The sequence below is a fragment of the Poecilia reticulata genome, chromosome 19, assembly GCF_904066995.2.
Source record: "Poecilia reticulata chromosome 19, P_reticulata-male-v2, whole genome shotgun sequence".
In the NCBI taxonomy this organism is placed as follows: domain Eukaryota; kingdom Metazoa; phylum Chordata; class Actinopteri; order Cyprinodontiformes; family Poeciliidae; genus Poecilia; species Poecilia reticulata.
Genome location: NC_088848.1, coordinates 2300726 through 2326282, shown reverse-complemented (window position 1 = coordinate 2326282; position 25557 = coordinate 2300726). Strand labels below are relative to the sequence as shown.

The 25557-nt window shown below is 40.8% G+C and overlaps 1 protein-coding gene and 1 long non-coding RNA gene across 3 annotated transcripts in view; one reads left to right on the top strand and one right to left on the bottom strand.

The window, feature by feature from the left end:
- The window catches only part of LOC145549123 (uncharacterized), an 89912-nt gene that overhangs the window by 19018 nt on the left and 45337 nt on the right, over positions 1-25557 (bottom strand). For both annotated transcript variants that reach the window (XR_014085087.1, XR_014085086.1), the window contains exon 2: positions 18293-18505. This is a non-coding gene — a long non-coding RNA (uncharacterized LOC145549123). The remainder of the gene's footprint in view (positions 1-18292; positions 18506-25557) is intronic.
- The window catches only part of ntn2 (netrin 2), a 64054-nt gene that overhangs the window by 20996 nt on the left and 17501 nt on the right, over positions 1-25557 (top strand). Inside the window, exon 3 of the mRNA XM_008436404.3 lies at positions 18325-18513. Coding sequence (XP_008434626.1) covers positions 18325-18513 — 189 coding nt within the window. The remainder of the gene's footprint in view (positions 1-18324; positions 18514-25557) is intronic.

The following is a 25557-nucleotide window of genomic DNA, read 5'->3' as shown; positions in this document are numbered from 1 at the left end:
GTCATAGGAATTTGTTAGCATAGGAAAATAAAACCGTATTAGAAACCGCTGTCCCCACTTTAACCTTTGCTCACCGAAATGAAATTACAGCCAGAGGGAGGAAAAGAAACAGTGAGTATTTTTCTAACATGTTGTAATTACCCAGTGAGCTGGCCTGAGGTCATATTTAGCACCGAACGGAGCCAGATTTGTTTAAAGGGACCAGGAGTGACAGAGCCAGAGCGGGAAGGCCAACAAATCCATCCTTTCCTCACCAGCTACTCTGAGCCTCCAGCGCCAACCTCAGCTTGGCTTCAGGCGGGATGCAAACACACTCACAGGCCTTTCTTCAACAATATCCTGTCAATCCCTCAGTGGGCTCTCGCTCACGCTTTTCCACACGCCCTCCTTCAAATGTCCCGTGGCTGCTTGCGAAGTGTTGTACCTGCTTCCCGTAAATCTCTCTGCTGTGGGATTGATCTGTCACTTCGATCCAGAGCCTCTGGACAAAACCACCAGGTTTCTGCTGGCCAGCTCCGATGACCTCATGCTGCAGCTCAGGCAGGGCGGTTCAGGCCTTCTCGCTGGTTGCACGCTATACCTGCTCATGCATTTAAACATGCCAGGAAGCTACTCCCACTTCGTCTGCAGAGGTTCAGGGTAACTGTGTTGAGAACGTCTGTCTTTGTTTTTGTTTTCCTGAAGTGCTGGACCAGAGGACATGTGTCAAACTCAAGGCCCGGGGGCCAAATCTGGCGCGCCGTAAAGTTTTCTGTGGCCCTCTGGGCTCCAGAAGCAAAATTACATCAATCAGTTCCTCCAGTTCCTGGCAGAAATTTACACAAAATCAATAAAATCCCAGAAATTTTTGTACTAGTGCAAAATTGTGTTTATTGCAAAAAGTGTCAAAAATCTTGTGCTGAAGTGATGCCAACTCCCACCTCCAGGTGGCAGTATTTCTTACTTCTACTCCACTGCTGCCTTAGATTCACTCAGTCAAGTTACACTGCAAAAACATTAAATCTTAGCGAGTATTTTTGGTTTGGTTTCTTCAAACAAGGACATTTTCAGCAAGAAATAGAAGCAGCTTGTTTTATACCAATAATTCCTCAATATTGATGAAAAAGTTAGGAACCTTTCACCAAAATATTTGAGCTTGTTTTAAATTGATCATTTTGCAAGCAGTGATAAAAATGTGCTAGATACTCTGGTTGTTTATTTCACTAATAATGAGACATTTTCCCAGGTTCTAAGTGAAATAATCTGCCTGTGGGATTTGTATTTTTTTGAACCAATATTGACTTAAAGACAAACTCCTATATCCTGCTGAAAAGTTATTTGTAAGTTAGTTTTGCCTTAATTCGAGTGAACTAAGACATTAGCACCGGACATCAAATAAAAATACTTCATGTGGCCCCTCTGGAGCCTTGAGGGCCACATAAACAGCTTTGGTGGGCCAGATGTGGCCCGCGGGCCTCGGGTTTGACACATGTGCCCTAATTAGTCGTCTCTTAAATTTTTACCCCAAACAAGAAAAACTTCCACCGACTGGTTTGTGTGATTCTTCTCCAGTTTTCCTCAATGTTTGACAAGCCTTGCACCAACACACACACACACACACACACACACACACACACACACACACACACACACACACACACACACACACACACACACACACACACACACACACACACACACACACACCTATGTGCCGCCTTCATCGCCATGAATCGTCCCTGAAGACGCAGGTTTACAAATCCCTGCTGCAGCGGTGGAAGACGGCAGCCTCATGAACGGCGTTGAGGGAGCCGCGGTGGAAAAAGCCGTGATTTATCTCCGCTGAGCCCGAAACCGCAGGACAGGAGGAGGAAACAGATGGATCAGAGCAAGTTGGCGCTGGCTTTTCTGTTGGCATGGCTGAAGTTATAATGTAAATACTTTATGTTGATTTAAAGATCCGGGGACGCTACATCACGCCTTAATAGAGTCTGCCAGCGCGTGACGTAGCTACGTGACGTCAGGACTCTGCCGCTCCGCCATGACGGACATCAAAACAACCAATGCGCTCAGAAAACAGGCATCTGGTAGCCCTAATGTCGCTTCTGTTTGGTTGATTTTACTTTAAAATGACCATAGGATGCTGCGCGGCCGGCTGCATGAACAGACAAGGACAGAAACCAAACGTGTCATTTTATTTTTATAACTTTTAATGGGGAAAGATAAGACAGCAGCCAACCGTTGGTAACCATGGAGACAATGCCGCACCGTCATGTAGCCTAGCATGAATGGAAAAAAAACTGGTTAGCATCTCGTCTTTTGTACGTTTTTCAGACTTGAAGGGGAAACTCTGTTCAGGATGTAGTGACATAAATCATCTGCTGTGAATTCGGGCAAAGTCGGTAATTTGATCAACACGTCAGGAGACGATTATGTTAGTACTGTATTTTCCGGACTATAAGGCGCACCTGAAAGCCTTAAATTTTCTCAAAAATCAGCAGTGCACCTTATAATCCGGTGCGCCTTATGTGTGGACTGAAATCCAAAATCTGTCCGTGACACAGAGACTACGAAGTACGTACGCCGGCAGCGATAAACCAATCAGAGGACATTACCAGCAGCGATAAACCAATCAGAACTGTTGTCAGAGTTCTGCAGCATATGCCTCGGTAAAAACCAGATAGGTTTTTCCACGCATCACCGTCCCTGTTCATCTGCGACTCCATGCGCGCCCATCTCACTGCTACTGTGAAAAAGGAAGTGAAGCAAACTAATTCGGAGTTTGCCGTCATTCCGGGAGGATTAACAAAATAACTCCAACATCAGTGTAAACAGGGCGTTCAAAAAGAAGTTGCGAGCGGCGAGGGAGCGATGGACGATGGATGAACACACGTTTACTGAGACGGGGAGGCGGCGCCACCATGTGTGGATGGATGGTGGATGCCTGGGCTGATGGATCTGCCTTTCCTGCTGTCCGATCTACGAAAGCCGCATCATTGCTGAGCTTTTTAAACTAAATAATCCCACTGGCATTTAATTTATAACATGGGAAAATAACTGGTAATCAAAAATATCTGCCACTGGAACTAAAACTTTTAAAACTCAGTATTAATAAATTATTGACGTAAAACAAGCTAAAAAGTTACTTATAAGTTAGTTTTACTACCAGAGTTATTCCTATTTTGGCTGCTGAGGCTCCCCATTCACCTAACATTTCCTCCAGACTTTTCCATGACCAGGTGTTCTTTCCTGCATTATCTTTGAATTCCGATTTTAGTTTCCTCAACTTAGTCATTACTGCTCTAAATGTACCTTTTGGCGAGGTATTCATTGGTATATACGTACAGCATTCATTAGCAAACATATGGCAAACTCCTCCCATATTGGCTAAGATCCAATCTGATGCTTGTCTGTTTTCTGTGAAGCTGTTTTTATGATTTGGACCTACAAATTATTCACATTGTTTAATTAAATGCAGTTTGTAGATGTAGAGCAACAAAGATAAAATCACAATAATCACATTTTTGCCTTTGAAATTTAATAATTTTTTGAATGAATACTTTCAGTTTGGTGATTTTGGCCAAAACTTGCAAAGCACCAAACTCAACCGGCGTCGTATTTAATTCCTATTTTCCCTCCATACATCACATGGATGATATTTCTGCAACACGACTACGACAGTCGGGTTCAACCTTTCACACCACAGGAGTTCAGATGCTCTACGTTACGGGTGAGCTGAGGCTTTTTGAGGGGTTCTGCGGCTTTGGTGGCGCCGCCCTTGTTTGTGGAGAGCGATATGTCGAAGTAGCGACAGCTAGAAAGGGGAAAACGTTGTGATCCAGCAGCTGGACTCGCGTGTCACAAGCGAAACGGCGGCCAGGAGCAGAACCAGAACATGGCACAGATGAAGCTAACTGAGCTGGAAACAGTGAAAAACCTCTGAAGTACAAACTCCCCCTTCATTATGCTCACTTTGGTAAATCTCTCTCCTCAATAACCTCACTGACAGGCGGCAGATGGTTATTCCTGCTGATTAGACTTCCAAAATAGCCTCCCCTCCCTCGCCGTCTCAAGGGCAGGCAGAGGTCAGGCCCAGTCATCCAGCAGCTCGGCCAACGGGCTTTTTACACCTGCGGATCCTGAAATCTACCACATTCAACTGGTACGGTTTGGCCAGCGTGAACATTAATATCTTTACCTGCATTATATTTAATCATTACATGCAGAAGAATAGGATCTACATGCTTTTTTTCTGTTGTTTTGAGTAAAACATGTTTAGAAAACTGATCAGTGACGTCATGGCTGGAGGTTAAGAGAGCAACGATCTTTATTTATGTGACTTAAAGGAATAATTCTGGATTTATTTAGTGGTGATATAATAAAAAAGTTACTATATTCACTTAAAAGGGACACATATGCAAAAATTCACATTTTGCCCGTTTTTATGCTTCAATTTTGGTCTCTACTGCTTCTAAAAAAACAACTTAAATGCTTAAAAAAACTGTTGATGTTTTGGCAATAAGTTAATGGTTTTTGGTGAAAATAAATCATTTCAAAAACACTCAGAATGTAAAGTCACAAATGAGCAGGCACTTCACCGTTGCCTAGCAACTCCAGCAGAGCTCCAGCCCATTACCTAGCAACCCCAGCCGAGCTCCAGCTTGTTACCTAGCAACCCCAGCAGAGCTCCAGCCCGTTACCTAGAAACCCCAGCAGAACTCCAGCCCGTTACCTAGCAACCCGAGCAGAACTCCAGCCCGTTACCTAGCAACCCCAGCAGAGCTCCAGCCCATTACCTAGCAACCCCAGCAGAGCTCCAGCCCGTTACCTAGCAACCCGAGCAGAACTCCAGCCCGTTACCTAGCAACCCAAGCAGAGCTCCAGCCCGTTACCTAGCAACCCCAGCAGAGCTCCAGCCCGTTACCTAGCAACCCCAGCAGAACTCCAGCCCGTTACCTAGCAACCCCAGGAGAGCTTCAGAACATTTGGCCAACTGGGTTTTTTTAAAACTTAAAAAATGTTGCAGAAGAGCAAAAATAATTTCAGTGTAATTCCTCAGGATCAAACTCTGGATGATCTGAATGAAATTAGCATTTGGTTGCTAATGGCTACCAAACAATATTTACATGAACGTGCACCAGCAGTACCACCGGCTACTTTACTAGATTAAATCTTGTTTCTATTGGCTCTGCTAGGTTTCAGATGTATGTCCATTGTGCATGTTGGGCTCAGATCAGCTGGACTTCAGGAAGGAATTACACTGAAAAAAATAAATAAATAAGCAGAGCTCTTAAAAAAACTTGTGCTAATTGGTCATAAGTAACTGAAGTTTGTCAAACTTAAATTATTGACTTTTATTAACTTGACAAACACAACAAATGAACTCGGATAAACTTAATTTGATCCCTTGTGACCAATAAATTATCGACTCTGGTTTAAGTGACTTAAAGGTTTAATAACCAAGTTTATATTTCAAGGATTATTTTCAGAAAGGATAAGTTTTAGGACAGTAGAGGTGAATTAGACTGGATGTCGCCTCTGAGACAAACTAATCTGAGAAAACTGAAGATGCCAAAAAAAAGTAGTTTTTCTGTTTTTCACAGAATCTCACTTCAAAAATCCTCAACTATCCATTTAAAGCGTCTTTGTTCGCTTTTAAAATTTCTTTTAAAAAATGTTACAAAAGCCACAGGATGTTGCTTTAATATTGTTTTGGTAGTAAACAAAGTTAGCTTGCGGTCAACGAAATGCAACAACACGATGAGGTCATCAGGCAGGAGGTGCCTGAGCTCCGGCTGTCTGCAGAAAGCTCCGGAGTTTGTTCGGTGTGATTAGTTTACGCTGCAGCTTTGCTGTCAGGGTTTCGCTCTGGGCCGCGGCCAACCCGAAGGGGATTGATGCAATCCTGTTTTTGAGAAACCACCCAGAAAGGCTTTTCTTGCAGAAAGAAATGGAACATGGAGAAACGATTGTTAAAGACAGCGAAGTGTCGAGTAACAGACCGAATGCCACGGAGGTTTTTCTGCGCCGTGTGAGCGCGGATACATGTGTGAACGCCACATGTGGCCTAGTTGTGCCTTGCAGTGTTTCATCCCAGTGCCAAAGCAAACTGGGGAAGCTGCAGAACCAGTGCCCACCCTGCTTTCTCTGGCCCACACTGCTTCTTCCTCACAGATGGTAGTAATCACCTCCCGAGGTGCCCGTCACCGTTCGGCCTCTCCTCTCTGGGCTGACTTTTGTCAAGGAGCGACTGTTTGCCAGGAGATGTTTCTCCTCTCCTGCTACTTATTTTACCTACTTTTTCCTGAGTTCTTTGTGTTTTTGTAACATAATTTATATGCTGCTGCAAACTCCCTCTGCTTTACTGCATGAGAAAATGTGTTTTTTGGCTGCCAATTGGTTTTTCTGGTTGCAGCCAGAACTGGAGACTATTAGGATAAAATACGTCTTTCAAAAGTATTCATACACCCCGAACCTTTTTATGTTATGTCAAATTACAGCTGCGTACTGTAACACTTTTTATTGGAGTTTTATGTGACAGAGCAACACAAAGTCGTGCGTAGTGGTGAGCCGAAGAGTGAAGAGTGCTGTGTGCAGCAAAAAATGCACTGCAAAAACCACAAATCCTACCTGGTCTAGTTTTCAGCGCAAATATCTTAGTGTGCATGAAATAAGACAACATTAATTTACAACATTAATTTACAATCAGAAAGAGTATGACGTCACGGGCACAAGATTTGCCCCGTCTCTGCTGGAGGGCAAAACGCTGCGCGCTAACAGTGACTAGCATCAGTTTTAGCTGTTAAGTTGTCAAAATAACAGGCTAAATCTTTAATGTACGCCTCATGTTTAAAAGAAAAAGGGTCGCAGTGCTTTACTACTAATCGTCAACACTGCGGCGATTACGTAACAAGGCCAGGAAAAAGTTTTCATTTAGAATAAGAGCATGAATATGAACGCAAACTGTCTGAGGAATTCTTAACAGCCGATAAACTTCAGCACAAATGATGAACTTTAGTCAACTGAAAGTTCATAAAACCACAAACTTTATCTGGGAAAAAATGTGTGTGAAGTAAATGTTTTCAAAGTTGGCAAAAAAAAAAGGCACGAGTCAAAAAATGATGTGTCAGCAGGTTAGTGGAGGCACCAACAGTTTCTGACAGATCTCAGTTTAATAACTGGCTACAGATCTTTAAATGTAAAAATGTTATTTTTATGAACAAAGAACCTTTTCTTAATGAAGGTGAGGTCATATTTTTCAGTAAACCATAACTAAAGAAAAACACTATTGTTTTCTACTAACCATAATAGTTATAATAAGATTTTAAAAAAAATAACAAAATACTGCTCACTGTTTCTCTTGATGGTAATTCAGGCCACACACTGTTTACCCCTTTCTGCTTTTTTGTGTTTTTCTCCTTTTAAACGTGAACTTTCAAGTGAATTCTCAACTATTTCTGTTATCTTTGGCAGAGTTAATGAACTTAAACAGTATATTCCATCTGTCACTTTGTTTTCCCAAACCAGCCAAGTCCTTGTAGTTGTATATGCCGTCAGTAAAGTCGGACATAGAACAGCTCCAGTTTCCCCCGGCTCACGCCGATACACGGTGAGAATCTGACTGCAGACGCAGTTTCCTCCGCAGACGGCAGGATTTAGCCTGCAGGCTGGAAAAACTGGTGGCAGAGTGGAGATAACAATGTTTAGATGTGAGGAAGCAAACTGGACCAGTGAAAGAGAACAGAGCCGACTCTGCACCGACATCACGCCCCCAACCTGGCAACGCTCCAGGGGGATCTAGTCAAAGTTTCTTCCTGTTTGACGCCACGCAGAAAGAGAAAACGAGCAGAGAAGCTACAAAAAAACTGAGGTGTAAAATAATAGTTTATAAATCTGTTATGTTTTTTAGGCAGACTGTTTCATTAATCAATGCGTCTCAAAGTAAACGAATGGATGATCCTGGAAATGTTATTCAGGTGATAGAAGGCTGACTTTGTAATGGCCTTTATGTGACTGTAGGGGCTCTACATGGAAACCTCTGAAGAAGACACTGAGCGCAACTTTCTTCTTCACAAAACTGTACACAAAAAGGATTTCTGTTTTGTCTTTAGCTAAAGACCATGAGCCATTTAACCTGCTAGCGCTGGAATAGTGCGTTTGTTTTGGTTGTATTTACCCAGAATGCCCGGTGAAATAGTCCAATTCCTCTTTGTGGAGCGGTTTCTAAGTTCTGTGCCTCTGGTATGGCACAAACCCTCCATTCGATAGGATGTTTGCGATATCAGAACTTTAATGGCAAATGTGTTTCCATCTCCCGTTTTAGAAAATTAACACTTTTTCAGAAAAACCTAAAATCACCTGAAGAGTAAAAACTTTTTTTTTTTTACCAAACTGAGGAAGTTAATTGAAATATTTCCGTTTCTATCAACCGTTTTTAATGTGATACTTCAAAATATCCACAAGTTGACAGAAACACAGTTACTCTCAGGGTCTGTTCACACCTGACAGTCGGTGTCTAACGCGTTGTTTAGCTGTATTTACCCACAATGCCCTGCGTTGTAGTCTACTTCCTGCCTTTGGATCAATCTTTGGTACAGTTGGCGTTCACATATGCATGTGAGTTCACTTCAACCAAACCGAGACCAAGGAGTGTAGCTGGATCAGAGTTTGGTTTGTTTGGTCCACATAAGAGTCAGATTAGGATTCACACTTCCTCAAACGAACTGGACTTTCCAGGCAAGCGGACTGGAGTCGGATTAAAGTGGATTAAACAGAACTGGTGCAAACAGACTATCAAATAAACTTATTGATACTGAATAGAACCGACAGTAACAGAGTTTTCTACCTGGCAGTACTCAGCATGTGTGTTTTGAAAAAGATCACAATTTTGAGTCTGACTCGTCTGAAAATCATCCAGTTCTGGATCTTTTCACTGCAGCATTTGATATGTGTGGAAAGTGGAGCGAAAGAGGAGAAAGTATGAGAATTAGGGGGACTTTAGGTTGAAGAGAGCTGTAAAGAGACTGCTCTTAAGATCACAGTTTGAGGCCAACCACAAAGTGGGGAGAGCGGGGGACTGAAATGTGGTCAAAGACGCGTCGAAACCAGGAGAAAGCGGACCTGAAGCCGCCTCGTTACGGAGAGGCAGAAGCTTTACAGTTTCTCGTTAGCGTCTTTTATCTGTTGGGCTCAGCTTGTTGTCTACAGCTCATTAGCGCTCAAAGAGTTTACATCTGTTCGAGATTCACTTCATCCTTTCTGTGCCTTTAGTCGCTTGAATCTGTCGTGGTTACAACACCTCAAAGCGTGTGTGTGTGTGTGTGTGTGTGTGTGTGTGTGTGTGTGTGTGTGTGTGTGTGTGTGTGTGTGTGTGTGTGTGTGTGTGAGAGAGTGTTTTTAGTGTGCTCTCTGGTCTGGTTTGGCTATAATGAGGAGCTAATTAACCGGGTGTTTCCCTCGGTGCCCTGAGCAGGTGGCTGGAGCAGCCAGGTGGAACCTAGCCCACACACACACACACACACACACACACACACACACACACACACACACACACACACACACACACACACACACGCACACACACACACACACACACACTCACACACTGTAGCGTAGCATGTTTTGCCAGGCAGAGAGAGCGCCCGAGGGGGGCAGCAGCACGTCTGGACGGCTGCCCGGCCCGGAGGGGGAAGGTGGCGGTATGAGCCCTCCAGTTTTCAACGACCAATTTTAGCCGTGGGATTTGGGTTTTGCACAGGCATCCAAAATCAATTGGCTGCGCTCACCGGCTTGGCTTTGGCGTTTCACGCTGGACGAGAAACGAGGTTAGATTTATCCCTGACATACGGAGAGGGGAAGGAGAGGTGGCGCGCTCCGCTAATGCGCTAGCATTTATGCGTTGAGAGTGGACTTCGAGGGCCAATTTGTCACCAGGCGGAGGAGAGAGGGGGTTTATTCAGAGCAGGCACCTGTTAAAATAGATTAAAATAACTATTTCCTGATATTCAGAAGAAAAATCTAACTAAGCTCTTTTCTTGTCCAGAAGCGTATGGAAAAGGATTAGGAACACTGAAAAAAAAAAAAAAAACGTTAAGATTTCTGACTTTTTCTCAAGATCAAAAGAGAAAAAGTCAAGAATTCGTTTATCTTTTCTTTTTATCCTCTTTGGTACAGAAAACCTTCGAACCGCTTCAGCATATCAGTAAAAAGTATCCGCCCAAGAAATGAATCCAGAGCAAAGAGAAGTGAATGTTAGATCACGTTTGATTCAACATTTAGAAATGACGACGTCAGACTGAGAAAAATAAGAAGTTTGGAGGAAATTCTGGCATTTTAAAAACTAAAATGTTAAAAATAATACAAGCAAGTAATTTCAGATGAGCAAAGTCACAATAGATGAAAGGTTCTGTTGTGTTTTTCTTGTCTCCATTGGGGGATTTTCACATGATAAACTGATGGCGTGTCCACAAAGAGAAAATGGAGATAAATATCTAAGTTACACTAAGGGAAGTTTTCCCCTACAACAATTACCATTTGGCAACGTCGGCTCAGTGACAAGGTGCTGAAAGGCTTTTCTTCTCTAATATTTTCCTCCTCTCTGCGCCTCCTCTCCCTTTTTGTCTCAGCATCTTTTCCTTTTGCCAAGACTGAAGCTTGTTTGTTGTTGGATTTCCACGACAACGTGAGAAACGAGCTTCACGCGTCTTTGAGCTGAACTGCGAGCCGTGAGCCAGTTTCTGGAGGATCAGAGAATATCTGCAGCGTTTCCAGTAGCGTCTGATTCCCTCCACATCCACAGAGCGTCTTCTTTCTGTGACGGTTCTGCTACGACAAAACCTGACACCGCTTTGAAACTGTGCAGAGTTTATCGTTGACTGGGTTTGTAATGGGGTAAAGACTTATGCGTTTATACTTTCGCTGACTTTGTTTCAAACATGGAAGGAAAAGATGTGACTTTCGCTTCAAAAACATGAAATCTTTCCAAAATTACATCTTCAGACGGATCAAAAATATGAAGTTAAATGGAAATTTTAGGATTTTAAGAACCAAAATGACAATAATTCATAAAAATAACAAACAAAAAGAGTAGAAATACTTCACTACAAAAATACAAAATCTTATTTAGTATTTTAGTATTAGTATTTTTGGTTTAGTCTTTAGTGCAAACAGGTACATTTGAAATGAGACAAAACAAACTTACGTTTCACGTTTGGTTTAGCAAAATATAGTGTCTTATTTTAAGTAAATTGGTGAAAAGGTTCTAGTTCCACTGGCGCCGTTACCTAGCAACGCCAGCCAAGCCCAGCCGTCACCTAGCAACGCCAGCCAAGCCCAGCCGTCACCTAGCAACCGAGTTCTAGTTCAACTGCCAGATCATTTCACTTGTAACAAGACATTGTTCCCACGTTTTAAATGAAGTAATCATCTGATTTAACTCTGACTTTTGCATCAGTAGTAAGGAATTATTGACTTTAAACTTACTTACTTACTTACTTACTTACTTACTTACTTACTTACTTACTTACTTACTTACTTACTTACTTACTTCTAAGTAACTTTCTTATTTCAAGATATCTGCACAAGAAACAAGACAAAAATACTTGGTAAGGTTTTGTATTTTTGCAGTGTTTGTAATATTATATATGAATTATAAATCGTGTTTAAAATAATAAGGCTAGAAATGAACCAATCAGGGATTTTTTTAACAGCTCTGACCGTCCCATACCAGTTTTACAGATCTAGATTTTTGGTAATTAAATACATAGAAATAAATGTTTTCTACTTTCTGCCCAAGTCAGATATGAATCTGTCTTAACGATGTAGTGATATGCAGTAGATTTACCTATTTGCAGATTTATTCTGCGAACCAAAACTCCAACTTATTTGTGAAAAATAAGCCTATTCCAGTATTTTAGGCTGCGTCGTGACACTTTTTTTACTTTTTATTTTTGTAAAAAAAATTTGAACTTGTAGCAGTAGCTGATTTTCCATTCTGCAATTTGACATAAATTTGCTTAAATAAAAATATGCCAATTTCAAAAAAAGTCAGATTTTTCGATAAAATGTTTTGGCACTAAGATGAGATGTGCTTTTGATTTTTTGTATATTTTTTGCCCACATCGAAATTGTGTTTGTTCTTTTTTTCTCCTGCAAACCTGGAAGGGAAACATTTTTTTCACATCACACGAGTCACGTGATCAACAACCAGAAGTTACTACTGGCAGAAACGACAAAGAAGATGACAGGAAGTAGTTGGATAAGGAGGTGTTGTGTGTTTTTTGATCACAAACTTATTCACGTGTGATTTTGATTGTATTTTTTTTAATTAATGGAAACACCATAATTGAGAAGTTGCGTTTTATCAACATTTGTTGACAAAGTTTTGTTCACATTTGTAGTGGAAACGGAGCCATGGTGGATTATTCCTGTTGAATCTGATTTGGTTGAGCAGGTTGGACAAACACTTAAAAACAAACCCATAAGCATCGCAGGAAAAACCACGGAAACCACACACACACACACACACACACACACACAAACACACACACACGTTTCCTCACCTTTCTAGTCTGCTAACATACAGTACCGTGCCCTCTGACCTTCTCTTTTCCTGTCCCGTTTCCAATCACTGAGCTTGTCTTTCATCCCAGACACAAATTCTTCTATTCTCCATGTCACGGTGGAGTTAAAGCCTTCGCCGCTACACATGTCAAATCATTTAAAGGTTAATTTCAGAGAGATTTCTTCACATTCTCCACACCTGAACATATCCCCTCCGAGTCCAGGCTTTGTCGGCAGATTGTGTTGCACAGCAGTGAGGCAAGAAGAAGCCGTGAAAAGGCCGACGCTGCCTCACTGGGGGGGAAACGGCAATCCGATGCTTTTATGTTCCCCCTACAAGGTGTTAATGGACGCAACTGCTCACAGCTGTGCGCGCTTCAGACGCTTGATGGTAACCACGGTTCTCGACCTGCATAACTTTGGTGAACCATCTGAGCCGTGTGTTCTTTGTCAACGATCCTGCAGGGGAAGCCTGAGGAACGGTTCACATGCACCAACACACAGAGGAACCCAACGGTGATATTACGCTTTTTTCAGGATGTTTAAGAACACTGCAAAAACACAAAATCTTACTAAATGAATTTTAAATTGGTCTAGTTTATTGTGCGAATATCTTGGTACAGAACTTACAGCAAGATGAAGGAGCTTGTTCAGAGTCTTGACTATTGATATGAAATACTAATTTTACTGGTAGATTATTTAAATGGGATTATGCAAAATTCCCATTTTCCATGTTTTTGTACTTTCATTTCAGTTTTTACCGTTTGTAAAAACAAACAAAGCACTTGAAAAACAACAAAAACAAACACCCAGCCGGTGTTTGGCAATATGTTCACGGTTTTTGGTGTCTGGAAAGTGAGCCATTTCAAAAACCAGGCACTGTGCCATTACCTAGCAACCCCAGTGGAGTTCCGTCCGTTACCTAGCAACCTCAGCGGAGTTCCGTCCATTACCTAGCAACCCCAGCGGAGTTCCATCCGTTACCCAGCAACCCCAGTGGAGTTCTGTCCGTTACCTAGCAACCAGAGCGGCGTTCTGTCCGTTACCTAGCAACCCAACCAGAGCTCCAATGCATTTGTTCATCACAGTTGTTGTTGATTTACCATCCAGAAACCACTTGCTGCATTCTTGTTGGTTGCGCAGAAGGCTCCACTTCTGCTGTTCAAAGATGTATGGTTGTAAAGCTGCAGCAGCTTGACAGAAAACCCTAATGAAGCTCAAATAGGCATAACTGACCAGATTAAAATATCATTATATCAATATCATCCGAGTATGATTTTGTGTAAAAAATATAATGAACATGTTTTGTATAGGCCACAGATCAAAGAAGCATAACAGGTCAGCTTTAACTCATAACACAGGAAACTGGAATCAGGACATTTTTATCAATATTAAGGAATTACTGACTTACAACAAGCTCCTGTATGTTGCTGAGATGTTAGTTTTGTCTTATTTCAAGTGTTTTAAGATATTTGCACTAAAAACGAGACAAAAACACTTGGTAAGATTTTGTGTTTTTGCAGTGAAGAGATCAACCACATTATTTCAAATGTGCATATATGAAACCTCAAAGGCTTTGAACTCAGTTTTCAAACCCTTTTCTCATTTCCAGCCAGAGAACTAGAGTCTCAGATCCGCCCACTGATCCACTTTGTGCTCCTCTGCCGGATCAGGGGTCAGTTCTGGTCTGAGGCTCTTCAGTTCATCAAAGCGGAGCAGAGAAACCAAAAGCAGCGTCTCCAAACAAACACCACTGCTTTAATATCAATGTATACCTGAAGCAGCACTTCATTAATAGCAGCGTGCCACAGAAATCGGAGCATGTAATAACCAGATGGGATAGGGGAGCAGTCTGGGAATGTGGCCCTCGCCCGGCGCTCTTCCCCCCGTTCCAGAGTCTGGGACCGGGAGAAGTGGGCCTCTTTCCAAGCGCACCAGGTGCCAGGCTTTTCTTTGACTGTGAATGCGGCTGCATGTTCACTGCTTTCATTATTCCTTAAAGCCAGACTTTGTTACTTTTTATGTTTTTCTCCTTCAAAAGCAGCCATTCAAACTCAGCTCCAGCTCATATTTACGGCTTCATAATAAAACTCAAAGGTGAGATGTTAACATTTATGTAATATCAAGGCAAATTACGGTGCTTCATGAAGTGAAGCTACACAGAAATGATTTTAAAATTTGTTTAAAAGAGAAGAAATTACACTGCAAAAACACAAAATCTTAATAGTTTTTTTATTTTGCCTAATTTCTACTAAAACAAGAAAACTAAAAAAAATAACTGTCAAGAAATAAGAGCTTTTTTGAGTCACTAATTCCTTAATATTGATTAAAAATTACTAACTCCACTGGCAGATTTGTCCACTTATAACAAGAACATTTTCTCATGTTACAAATTAACATAATACTCTAATACAGGGGTGTCAAACTCCAGTCCTGAAGGGCCGCTGTCCTGCAGTTTTTAGATGCGCCACAGGTACAAAACACCTGAATCAAATGGCTTAATTACCTCCTCAGTTCTCCAGAGCCTTGCTAATGACCTAATTATTCTATTCAGGTGTGGTGCAGCAGAGGCACTTCTAAAAGTTGCAGGACACCGGCCCTCGAGGACTGGAGTTTGACACCCCTGCTCTAATACATGTTGAAAAACAATATCAAGGAATTATTGACTAAAAACCAGCTCATATTTCTTGATGAAAAAAATATTTGCATTATTTCAAATGCACCAAGATATTTGCATTAGAAACTAGACCAAGAATACTTGGTAAGATTTTATGTTTTTTGCAGTGCAACACTTGAACAAATCAGTAAAAAAAAAAAAAAAAAAAAAAAAAGATTTTCCAATAAAAGTTACAGCTGCAGCTTTAACATGATGACCGGAGAGAAACCAGTGTAAATAAACTCACTAAACGGTACAAAAACATATTTCTAAATAGTTATATGGAAGATGAACGATGACAGTAAAATAATGTGGGATATTTTTAGATGATTCAGTTAAAAATAGTATAAAATTATGCTTTCTATCCAGTATCCTTTTTAAAAAGTATAAACCTCCCACTCCTTTTCGGACAAGCACTAAAAAAAAAACTGCAATTTTTTTAGCAATAATGTCACTTTGGTGCCTGGAAAATGTTTCAAAAATCTTCTAATGTGACGTCACAAATCAGCAGCCGCTGCGCCGTTACCTAGCAAGCCCCAGTGGAATTCCACCCGTTACCTAGCAACCCCCAGCGGAATTCCACTTGTTACCTAGCAACCCCCAGCTGAATTCCACCCGTTACCTAGCAACCCAATCGGAGCTCCAGCATATTTTGGTCAGCCAGTTTTACTGCTGTATGCGCTGTACAATGGCTGCTGGAAAAGACAAAGTGTTTTACTGTTGCCTTGCCATTCAGCCATTCAGAAACCACTTGCTGCACTCTTGATGATTGTGCAGAAGGCTCCACTTCTGCTTTTCAAAGATGCACCATTGCATTAGTGTAAAATTTGAGTTGACAGAACTGACCAGCTAAAAATGTCATTATTTAAGATTTATGACTTTGTGCAAACATTGTAATGAACATGTTTTGAATAGGCCATAGAGTCATAATAGGTCACCTTTAAATTACAACATGGGAAAATTGTCTTGTTATAATTGGAGGAATTAGTATATTTTGGTAAATCATTAGATATTTTGTACTACAATTGTAAGTTAAGGGAAATACACTAGAAGCGCTGCAGTTTGCATGCAGATCAGATGAACAGAAAATCATATCTTCCTCCATTTATGCTGTTAAAAGACGTTTTATGTGAAATGAATGAATAGGTGAGTGGATGTTTCAGTCGACGTTAAAAGCCTGCAGTGTTTCCTCCTGTCTGTCTTTACTTACTCCCCATTATTTTGTCTTATTCAATTTTAAACACTCCCTGTTATTGAAATGCGCCCCGTCCACCAGCCTCCCTCCTGACTTAAGCTAACTAATGCCAGCTTTATTTGTGATCACCTTGTAATCCTCCATGCCTCAACTGTTGACATTTTTGGTGAAATGCCCCACCGTTGTTTACCCGTTTCTAATTTATCTGTGGGTAACTCCGGACCGGAGCGCAGCTCCACTTTGAAGCTGCGGCCAGATTTCGGGTCCCGGGTCTGACTCTGATTTAAAGATGGAGGGTCTAAATCAAACTCTTTCACACAAATAGGAGCGGCGGGTTTCACAATCGACTGCTCAGATGCAAACCTCACATGTAGAGAGTGACAAGAGTTTATCAATAGTGTCACAGCTTGTGAGTGCGGAGGAGTCTGAGGGAAGACTTTTAAGCCAAGGTGACATGGAGAAGCCATTTTGTGGGGGAGAGCTTGACGTCCCGTTTCCCATTTATTCTGCTCGCCTCATTTAGAAGACAGCTAGCAGGAGCCCACCTCCATATCTGAGCCGCCTTCGGTTCTGATAGATCTCCGGAGTCGTTTCTCATCACCGATTCATGAAACTAATGCGTCTCTTACCAGAGATTAATATCTAATGAGCTGGGAAAAGCTGAATTCATTAATTATGAAATGGGGAAAATGAGCTCTGCAAATAGGACTTTTGATGGATGATGTGTGGAAGAGCAGCCAGACTCCGATTATAAACCGCTCACCGTCGCTTTACTGGAAAATGTCTCCCTGCTCTCCTCTGATAGCGCGACACGTGTTTTCACAGGACCGCACACGTTTGGAAAGTGTTGCATGTAGTGGAAACTTTGACGTCTGAACACGCAGAGTCGGGCAGAAACTGGTCACATTTACTGGAGTAACGTTTTTGAAAGAAATTCAGTTTGAGTATTTTTACTACGCTGTACTTACAAAAGCTTACCTGGTACTTTTGATCCACTTTCTAGTCCAAATATCTTAGTACACTTGAAATAAGAAAAACTAACTTTTTCGGCAAGATCCAGAGGCTTATTTAAAGTAAATAATTCCTTATTGTTGACGAAAAAGTTCCACTGGAAGATAAATTAAATTGCAACACGGGAGAAATGTTTTGTTATAAGTTAAATAATCTGCCAGTAGAACTAGAACTGGGTTGCTAGGTAACGGCTGGGCTTGGCCGGGGTTGCTAGGTAACGGCTGGGCTTGGCCGGGGTTGCTAGGTAACGGCTGGGCTTGGCTGGGGTTGCTAGGCAACGGTGCCAGGAAAAATAGAACTTTTTCACCGATATTAAGGAATTATTTACTTAAAATAAGCCTTTTTTTCTTGCTAAAAAGTTGCACGTAAGTTAGTTTTGCTTTATTTAAAGTGTATTAAGGTATTTGAACTAGAAACTGGAGCAAAAATACTTGTTTAGTGTTTTTGTAGTGAAGTATTTCTTCTCTTACTTGAGTAAAATTTCTGGATTTTCTTCCCACTGAATGAACAACAAACATGTTTTAACCAAAACAAGACACAGACCTGCAGTTTCTGTTAGAGTTTCATGAGTTTTATGTAGAAAAAAACTGATTTGGGAAAAACTTTCATTCGTCTTGATTTTGTTATTTTTTATTACTTATATGAATTATTGTCATTTTGGCCCTTAAAATACCAACATTTCCACTCAACTTTAGATTTTGGTCCATCTGATGATGTCATTTTAAAATATTAAATGATAATTTGATCAGTTACTCATTACTTTTTACCAAATACTTTTTACTATTACTTTAGTGATTTCTTGGACGTCTACTTTTACTTTTACTTTTAATTGAGTAAAAACACGTTGAGGTATTTCTCCTCTTGCCTGAGTGTAACGTTTGGGTCCTCACCTCTGTGAAAAACGTCCCTCCTGTCTTCGCAGCGTGCAACTGCAACCTCCATGCTCGCCGCTGCCGTTTCAACATGGAGCTGTACAAGCTGTCGGGAAGGAAGAGCGGCGGCGTCTGCATGAACTGCCGCCACAACACGGCCGGACGCCACTGCCACTACTGCAAGGAGGGGTTCTACCGGGACATGGCTCGGCCCATCAGCCACCGGCGCGCCTGCAAAGGTAACAACCAAGAAACTGCTTCTGTGACCCGTTCATGACAGCTTACACTGCAAAAACACAAAATCCTACCAAGTATTTTTGGTCTAGACTTAGTACACTTGAAAAAAGAAAAAACTTAACTTACGTGTTCAGCAAAATGTAGAAGCTTGTTTCAAGTCAGTCATTTCTTAATATTGATTAAAAACAATTAGATACACTGGCAAACTATTTCACTTATAACAAGATATTTTTCCCATATGCGGTTTACACATGTAATTTCTTAAATTATTGACTTTAATTCTTTATTAAGTCAATTTTTAATCAAGTCAATAGTTAAAAAATTGACTTAAAACAAGCTCCTACATTTAATTTAGTCTTATTTGAAATATATTTGTACTTGAAACTAGACCAAAACACTTGGTAAGACTTTTGCAGTGTGGAGCTTTTTAGTTGTTTAATTTATCTTTACTTATATTTGAAAGTACATAATGCAGCCATTTAAAAACATAAATAAAATGTGGATCAGTGAATTTAATGTGAGGTGCAAGCAGCCGACTTCATTCAGAACGTCTTCCAGCTCCAGAACCGTCAGAACAGAACATCGCATCCGGCTGAAGTCACCGCAGAAAACAATGTGCCAAACCTCTCATCTGCATTTTATGGTTGTTGCTCATCTGCAGCGCGACGGAAATGATGGTGGAGCTGCAGCAACCAAACGAACGCAGACAGTGAGGAAACAGACGTGTACGTTTGCTGCTGATGAGCGACGTTAAGAGAACGTGTTTATCCAGAGTCAGTCAGTCATTTTTAAAGTAGCCATGTTGTCGTTCATGTTCCCTTTAAGCTAGCTTTGATGTTTCACTGTAAAACAGAAACAGCCAAACGAGACTCTGTTAATACTCGTAATAATCATGTCAGCTCTGAAGAACTTTAAGAGGAGCAAGATGCTAAAGAGTAATGGGAAACATATGCAGCCATGGCAACTTTCAATAAAAAATAACAGCATGTCTGATTTGGCATACTGTTGCACTTAGAATTAAGTTGATACGCCTAAAGCTTCGCTGGCTTCCCCATCAAATGCTCCCCTGCAACCCCACACACCACATAATAGTATCTTTGCACCGCGGCATCTCTCATGGAAAAAATGCATTTTACTAGTTCGCATTTGCAGTGAATATGTTTTTCAGCCAGATATTAGGCTGGAGGCTTTGCAAAAATAACACCAGTTTCCTGAACTTGATGCTCTGCAAAATGTTTGAATAAACAGCAGAGAAGAAGAAGAAGGAGGAGGAGAAGAAGAAGAAGAAGAAGTTTTTCACTTCATCATTAGAGTTGATGGGGTCTACACTGCGAAAACACAAAGTCTAGCTTTGGATGTAAATATCTTAGTACATTTGAAATAAGGGGAAACTGACTTATAGGTAACATATCGGAGCTAAAAACCAGTCCTGGTTCCACTGCACTGCAAAAACACAAAATCTGACCAAGTGTTTTTGATCTAGTTTCCAGTGCAAATATTTCAGTTCACTTGAAATAAAACAAAACCAACTTATACGTAACTTTTCAGCAAGATGTAGGAGCTTGTTTTAAGTAAATAATAATTGAATTTTGATGAAAAGGTTCTGGTTCCACTGGCAAAATATTTCACTTATAACATGGGAAAAATGAAATAATCAACTAGAATATTAAGGAACTGTTGATTCTAAACAAGCTACTTATAAGTTAGTTTGGTCTTATTTCAAGTGAACTAATAAATTTGCAATAGAAAATGTACAAAAATACTTGGGGCAGGATTTTGTGTTTTTCCCGCAGGATGTTACTGCTGGTGGAAATGAGGAAGACGTCAACAGGAAGTAGTTAGGAAGATGCTGCCAAAGGATTTCCAATAGTTTTTTTATTTAATGTGTTTCTCATCATTAGCAACAAAGTGGAAACGCAGCTTCTGCCTACAGATGTCTGTTTTCACCAGCATAAAGCTGGTGACCGGTTAATCTGGAGCCGTTTTTCTTAATGGCTCCAGATCTGACAGAAATGTAAGTTGGAGTATCTCTAAAGGGCCCGACTGTCCGTCTGCCTCGGGGGCTGATCAGAACCGTGGCCTTCAAGCAGCGCTCATTTGCGTCAGCCCTCCTTTTCATCTGCAGCTCAACAGATGTTTCATAACACCGGCGGCTCCAACACTTCTGGCTTTTTCATGCCCTGACTCACCGCAAACCTTTAACACCTCTGTCTTTTCCCACTGAATCCCTGGTTTTATTCTCCAACTCTCACTCCTGTCTGTGCTTTATGTCGTGATTAAAGTCGGAGGTATGGCTGAAGTGTCAGAACTGGAAGAGGACAATAAAACGCAGGTGTCTTCTGTGGGAAAGAAAAGAGACGGACTGGTCTGTTTCTGATTAAAGTTAGAATAGAGAGCTGGGACAAGAGTTCGCTCTGCTGAGATCTCAAAGGGCACCGATTATGCAAAATTCACATTTTGCATGTTTTTGTACTTCCATTCGGGCCTCAACTGCTTCTAGAAACAACCCAAAAAACCACCCAGACTGCAAAAAATACAAATTTACCAAGTAGTGTCTACATACATACAAATAAGAAGAAAGATCAAACTGAAAAGTAACTTATCAGCTAGTTATGGACTCATTACAGTGTGACGTCATGCACTTCAAAACCGGCCTCCATCTCCCTGCTGGAGGGCAAAAAGCTGCTAGCTAACGATAGCTAGCATTAGCTTCAGCTGTTAAGTTATCAATATGATGTGCTAAATCTTAAATATACGCCTGATGTATAAAAATTAAGTGTTACAAATTGTCAACATTACAACAACTACATAACAAGGTCAGTAAAAAGTTTTAATTAAGAAAAAAAGTAGCGAGGGAGAGGGAAGTAGTTCAGCTATGCTAGCTTGACCATGAGAACCGTAACATGTAGATGTGATGTGGAATTCTGTGTTTTGGTTCAGTAAAAGAAAAATAACACGACCTAAACACCAACTCTGACAGATCATCGCTAAGCTGTGTTAGCTTAGCTGATAGCAGCGCAGCTTATCTGCCACAGCGGTCACTAATTAATAACCACAAAATAAACATCAAGCCTGAAAACGTAAAACTGTAACGGACTGAATGTTCTGTTCTCTGAAATGTTTTGAGTGTTTTTGTCTGTTGAATCCTGAAACCTAAAGCGGCGTTTATGTTGCTATGGCAACGAGTCCGCGTGTAGCGTAGCCGACACAGAAAGCGAGAAATACGTGGTTTTGAGTCAATAAGCTAACAAATTGACATTAACGAATGAGAAACGACTTAATGACTCAAACTGTTACCAGAAAAGGTGAATGGGATAAATGATGAGGGAAAAATGGCCGAAACTTCAGTCACATTTTTGGAATATTAGAGGAATTTAAGATCATCGATGAGACGCGTCAAGGAAGACAGATGCATTTTCCTAAAACTGTATATTTTGATCAAAAAAAAGAAAAAGCAGAATTCAGATTTAGAGCAAAGGATAAAATAAAATAAGATCAATTCTACCTATTTAGGTCACAGTCAGCATCACATTAGTTCTGAATCATCTTCAAGTGAAATTAGATATTTGAACTCGACGCCAAAAAAGTACGATCTTGTGTTTTTGCAGTGCAGCCATCAGCAGTTTAAAGTTTTCCCATTTAGCATCTTAAAAATATAAAACAGCAACACGGAGAGGAAACCGTCCATGCCACCAGAATGGCAATATTTAAAACAGAAACTAATCGGTTATTATCAGTATTAACTGATATAAAACTCTGATATCAGCAGTAATCTGCTGAAACAAAACAAACGGCGGTGGAGTCGGTGCCTCCTGTCACGTCTGCTTGAAAAGCCATCTGAGTTTGTTTCTCAGCTCCGCAACCGATTCAGACCCGACTCATAAAAACCCAGAGGAAAGGAACCAGCAGCCGACCCACCCGGACCAAACGCATCAGGCCGTTTGCAGAACAACGCAGACGTTGACGGTAAATTGCGACGTCTTCTTGAAAAGGGAGGAGTGTGTGCGCGTAACACACATCGTGTTTACGGTTGGTGCTCCTGCGCTGATCGCCGTGGAAACAATGGCCCGTCGGTGCTTTGCTGCGAGTCTCTGCAGGCAGGAGAGGCCAGCATCTTCCGGATCGAGTAACCCGGGTTTGGAAACATCGTTTTATAGATGAGTAAACATGCAGTCGAATTGTTTGTGATCAGAACGACTTGACTGCGTTTTAATGACCCTGCAGCAGCTGCCACTGACAAATCATCGACTTTTAAACGCCTGAAACCTCCACCGCAGGTTTATGGGTGGAAATGTTAGGATTGATATGCATTTAAAACTGGTTTCTGGGTGTTGTGGCTGCGCAGCACTGCAAAAACACAACATATTACCCAGTATTTCTGCTCTAGTTCAGAGCAAATATCTCACTTCACTTGAAATAAGACAAAACTGACTGACAACTAAATTTTTAGCAAGATATTCAGGCTTGTTTTTAAGTCAACAACTAATTTTAAAAAGTTAAAAGTTCTATTGGCAGATTATTTCACTAATAAGATGTCTATAAACTAGCTTCAAAAAACCAGATCACAAACTCACATGTACTGGTTTCCTTCCCCTTGCAGGATGGATCAGTGTCTAGTACACCAGTATCACTGGTGGAACTTGGGCCGTTTGTCCACTTTAAGAAATTATTGACTTAAAACAAAAAAATATAGCTTACAGAAAGTTCTTTGCAAGTTAACTTTGTCTTATTTAAAGACAAAGTATTAAGATATTTGCACCAGAAACTAGCCAAAAAGATTTGTTAGTTTTTTTAGTTTGACTGATATATCAGTAAATATCTTAGTGCAATTGAAATAAGACAAAATTAACTAAAAATGTAAAAAAAAAAAAATTTCAGTAAGAAATAGCAGCTTGTTTTAAGCGAATAATTACTTAATATTGAGTAAGTTCTAGTTCCGCTGACGCCGTTACCTAGCAACCCCAGCCAAGCCCAGCCTGTCGCCTAGCAACCAGTTCAAGTTCCGCTGGCAGATTACTTCCCTTTCGACAGGAAAAATATCTTATGAATTGAATCAGCAAAGTAGAACTACAACCTTTTCGTCGATATAAAGGAATTATTCACTCAAAACAATCGTGTGCGTTGGTGAAAACTTTTATGTTCGTACACTTGAAATAAGACAAAACTAAGAAATTTGCACTAGAAACTAGCAAAAGATACTTACCTACAAATCACATTTTAAGTTAGTTTTGTTTTACGAAAAAATATTTGGTAAGATTTTTGTGTTTTTGCAGTGGAATCACTGGCAGCTGCTTGATGTCTAACCACACTGCAAAAACTTAACAAGCATTTTTGTTTAGTTTCTAGTACAAATATCTTAGTACACTCGAAAAAGACAAAACTAACTAAAAATGTAACTTTTCAGCAAGACAAAGTAGGAGCTTGTTAAGTGGATAATTCTTGACCAGTTCTACTTGCAGCGTATTCACTGGGAACACTGGGAAAATGTCTTATGAGTGAGAAAATCAGACAGTGTGATTACGACGTTTCAATATCAATGAATGATCAACTCTAAACAAGCTGCTATATCTCTGCTGAAAAGTTACTTTACTCTTATTTAAAGAGATATTTGCACTAAAATCAAACCAAAGCTGCTTGGTAAGATTTGTGTTTTTGCAGTGCAGTAACACATTTGTCAAAGGTTATGGTTTCCTGGCGCGGCCTGCAGGACTGAAGCTGAGCGTTGGGGGGTTGAATACATCCTGATTTATAGCTTCAAATAGAAAACAATCACTCTGACACCTGTGGACCGATTAGCCCTGCAGGAAAAGGCAGAAGTGTTTCTGAAGATCTGGGCTGCAGTTAATCTTCCCCTACCCCGTCGCCAGATGCACACAATCATTGCCGGGTCAGAGTGGGCCATTTAAGCCCCCGCCGGCCCCCCGTCAACAGATGGTATAGTCCTCTGCTTTTGTTGTAGCGGCTAGCAGAGGAGCGAGCGGCAAGCGAAGGCGCTGCTTGTGTTGTGCGGAGAGAAGAAGCTGCGGCGTGTCAGCAGACGCCTTTTCCTGCAAACCCGTATCACTCACCGTTTGATTACAAGGGTTTCCCCCCAAAATGTAACGTTAGAGTCACGCTTTTTTTTTTTCTTTTTTAATATAAATTTCGACACTTACAGATTTTATATGAGTGTATGTTTCAAAAAAAGTCCCCGAGAACGAGAGGAAAGACGGTTGAGAGTGAAAAGGACAAATGATGCCAAAGAGGTCGGATTAAAAAGTTTCTTTATCTGCACGGCTTCGATATGCTGTTTAGAACAGAACAAACATACAGAAATATAATATTTACACTGTGTTTTTTTTTAGCTTCCAATGCAAATAACCAAAAATCCTTGGTAAGGTTTTGTGTTTTTGTAATGCAGTTAGAAATAAAGCAGCTGCCAGTGATTTTCACTACAAAAACACAAATTTTACTCAGTATTTTTGGTCTAGTTTTTACTGCAAATATCTTAGTGCACTGGAAATAAGACAAAATTAACTTATGTCGCTTTTCAATAAGACATAATTGCTTGTTTTAAGTGAGTGGTTTCTTAATATTGATGAAAAAAACTCTAGTTTCACGTCTCCTTTTCATCAATGTTGAAGAATTAAAGGAAGCTCTTATAACTTACTGAATTATTTCAACATATTTACACTAGAAACTAGACAAAAATACTTGGTAAGTTTTGTGTTTTTGCAGTGTAGATGTGAAAATGTGGTTGAGACGAACCCAAAGTCTAATTAATATCAATTAGTAATTCCAAAGGAAGCAGATTAAAAATGCACACCACACTTTTCAGGTTTTGCTAAAACCAAACGCCCTGTTTGGTGACAGTTCAGTTGGATTCTGTTTATTCTGCGGAGCCATGAGAGGCTGAATGTTTCCCATGTTCCCCTCAGTCTGATGAGTGGCTCTCTCCCTCTTCCTGTCATCCTCTGCGCTCTCTTGTAAATATCTGTCAAAGTGCTTCTGACCAACACCCCGGATCATGTATCTAACAACTCCTCGGTGCCAGAAACGCCTCGTTT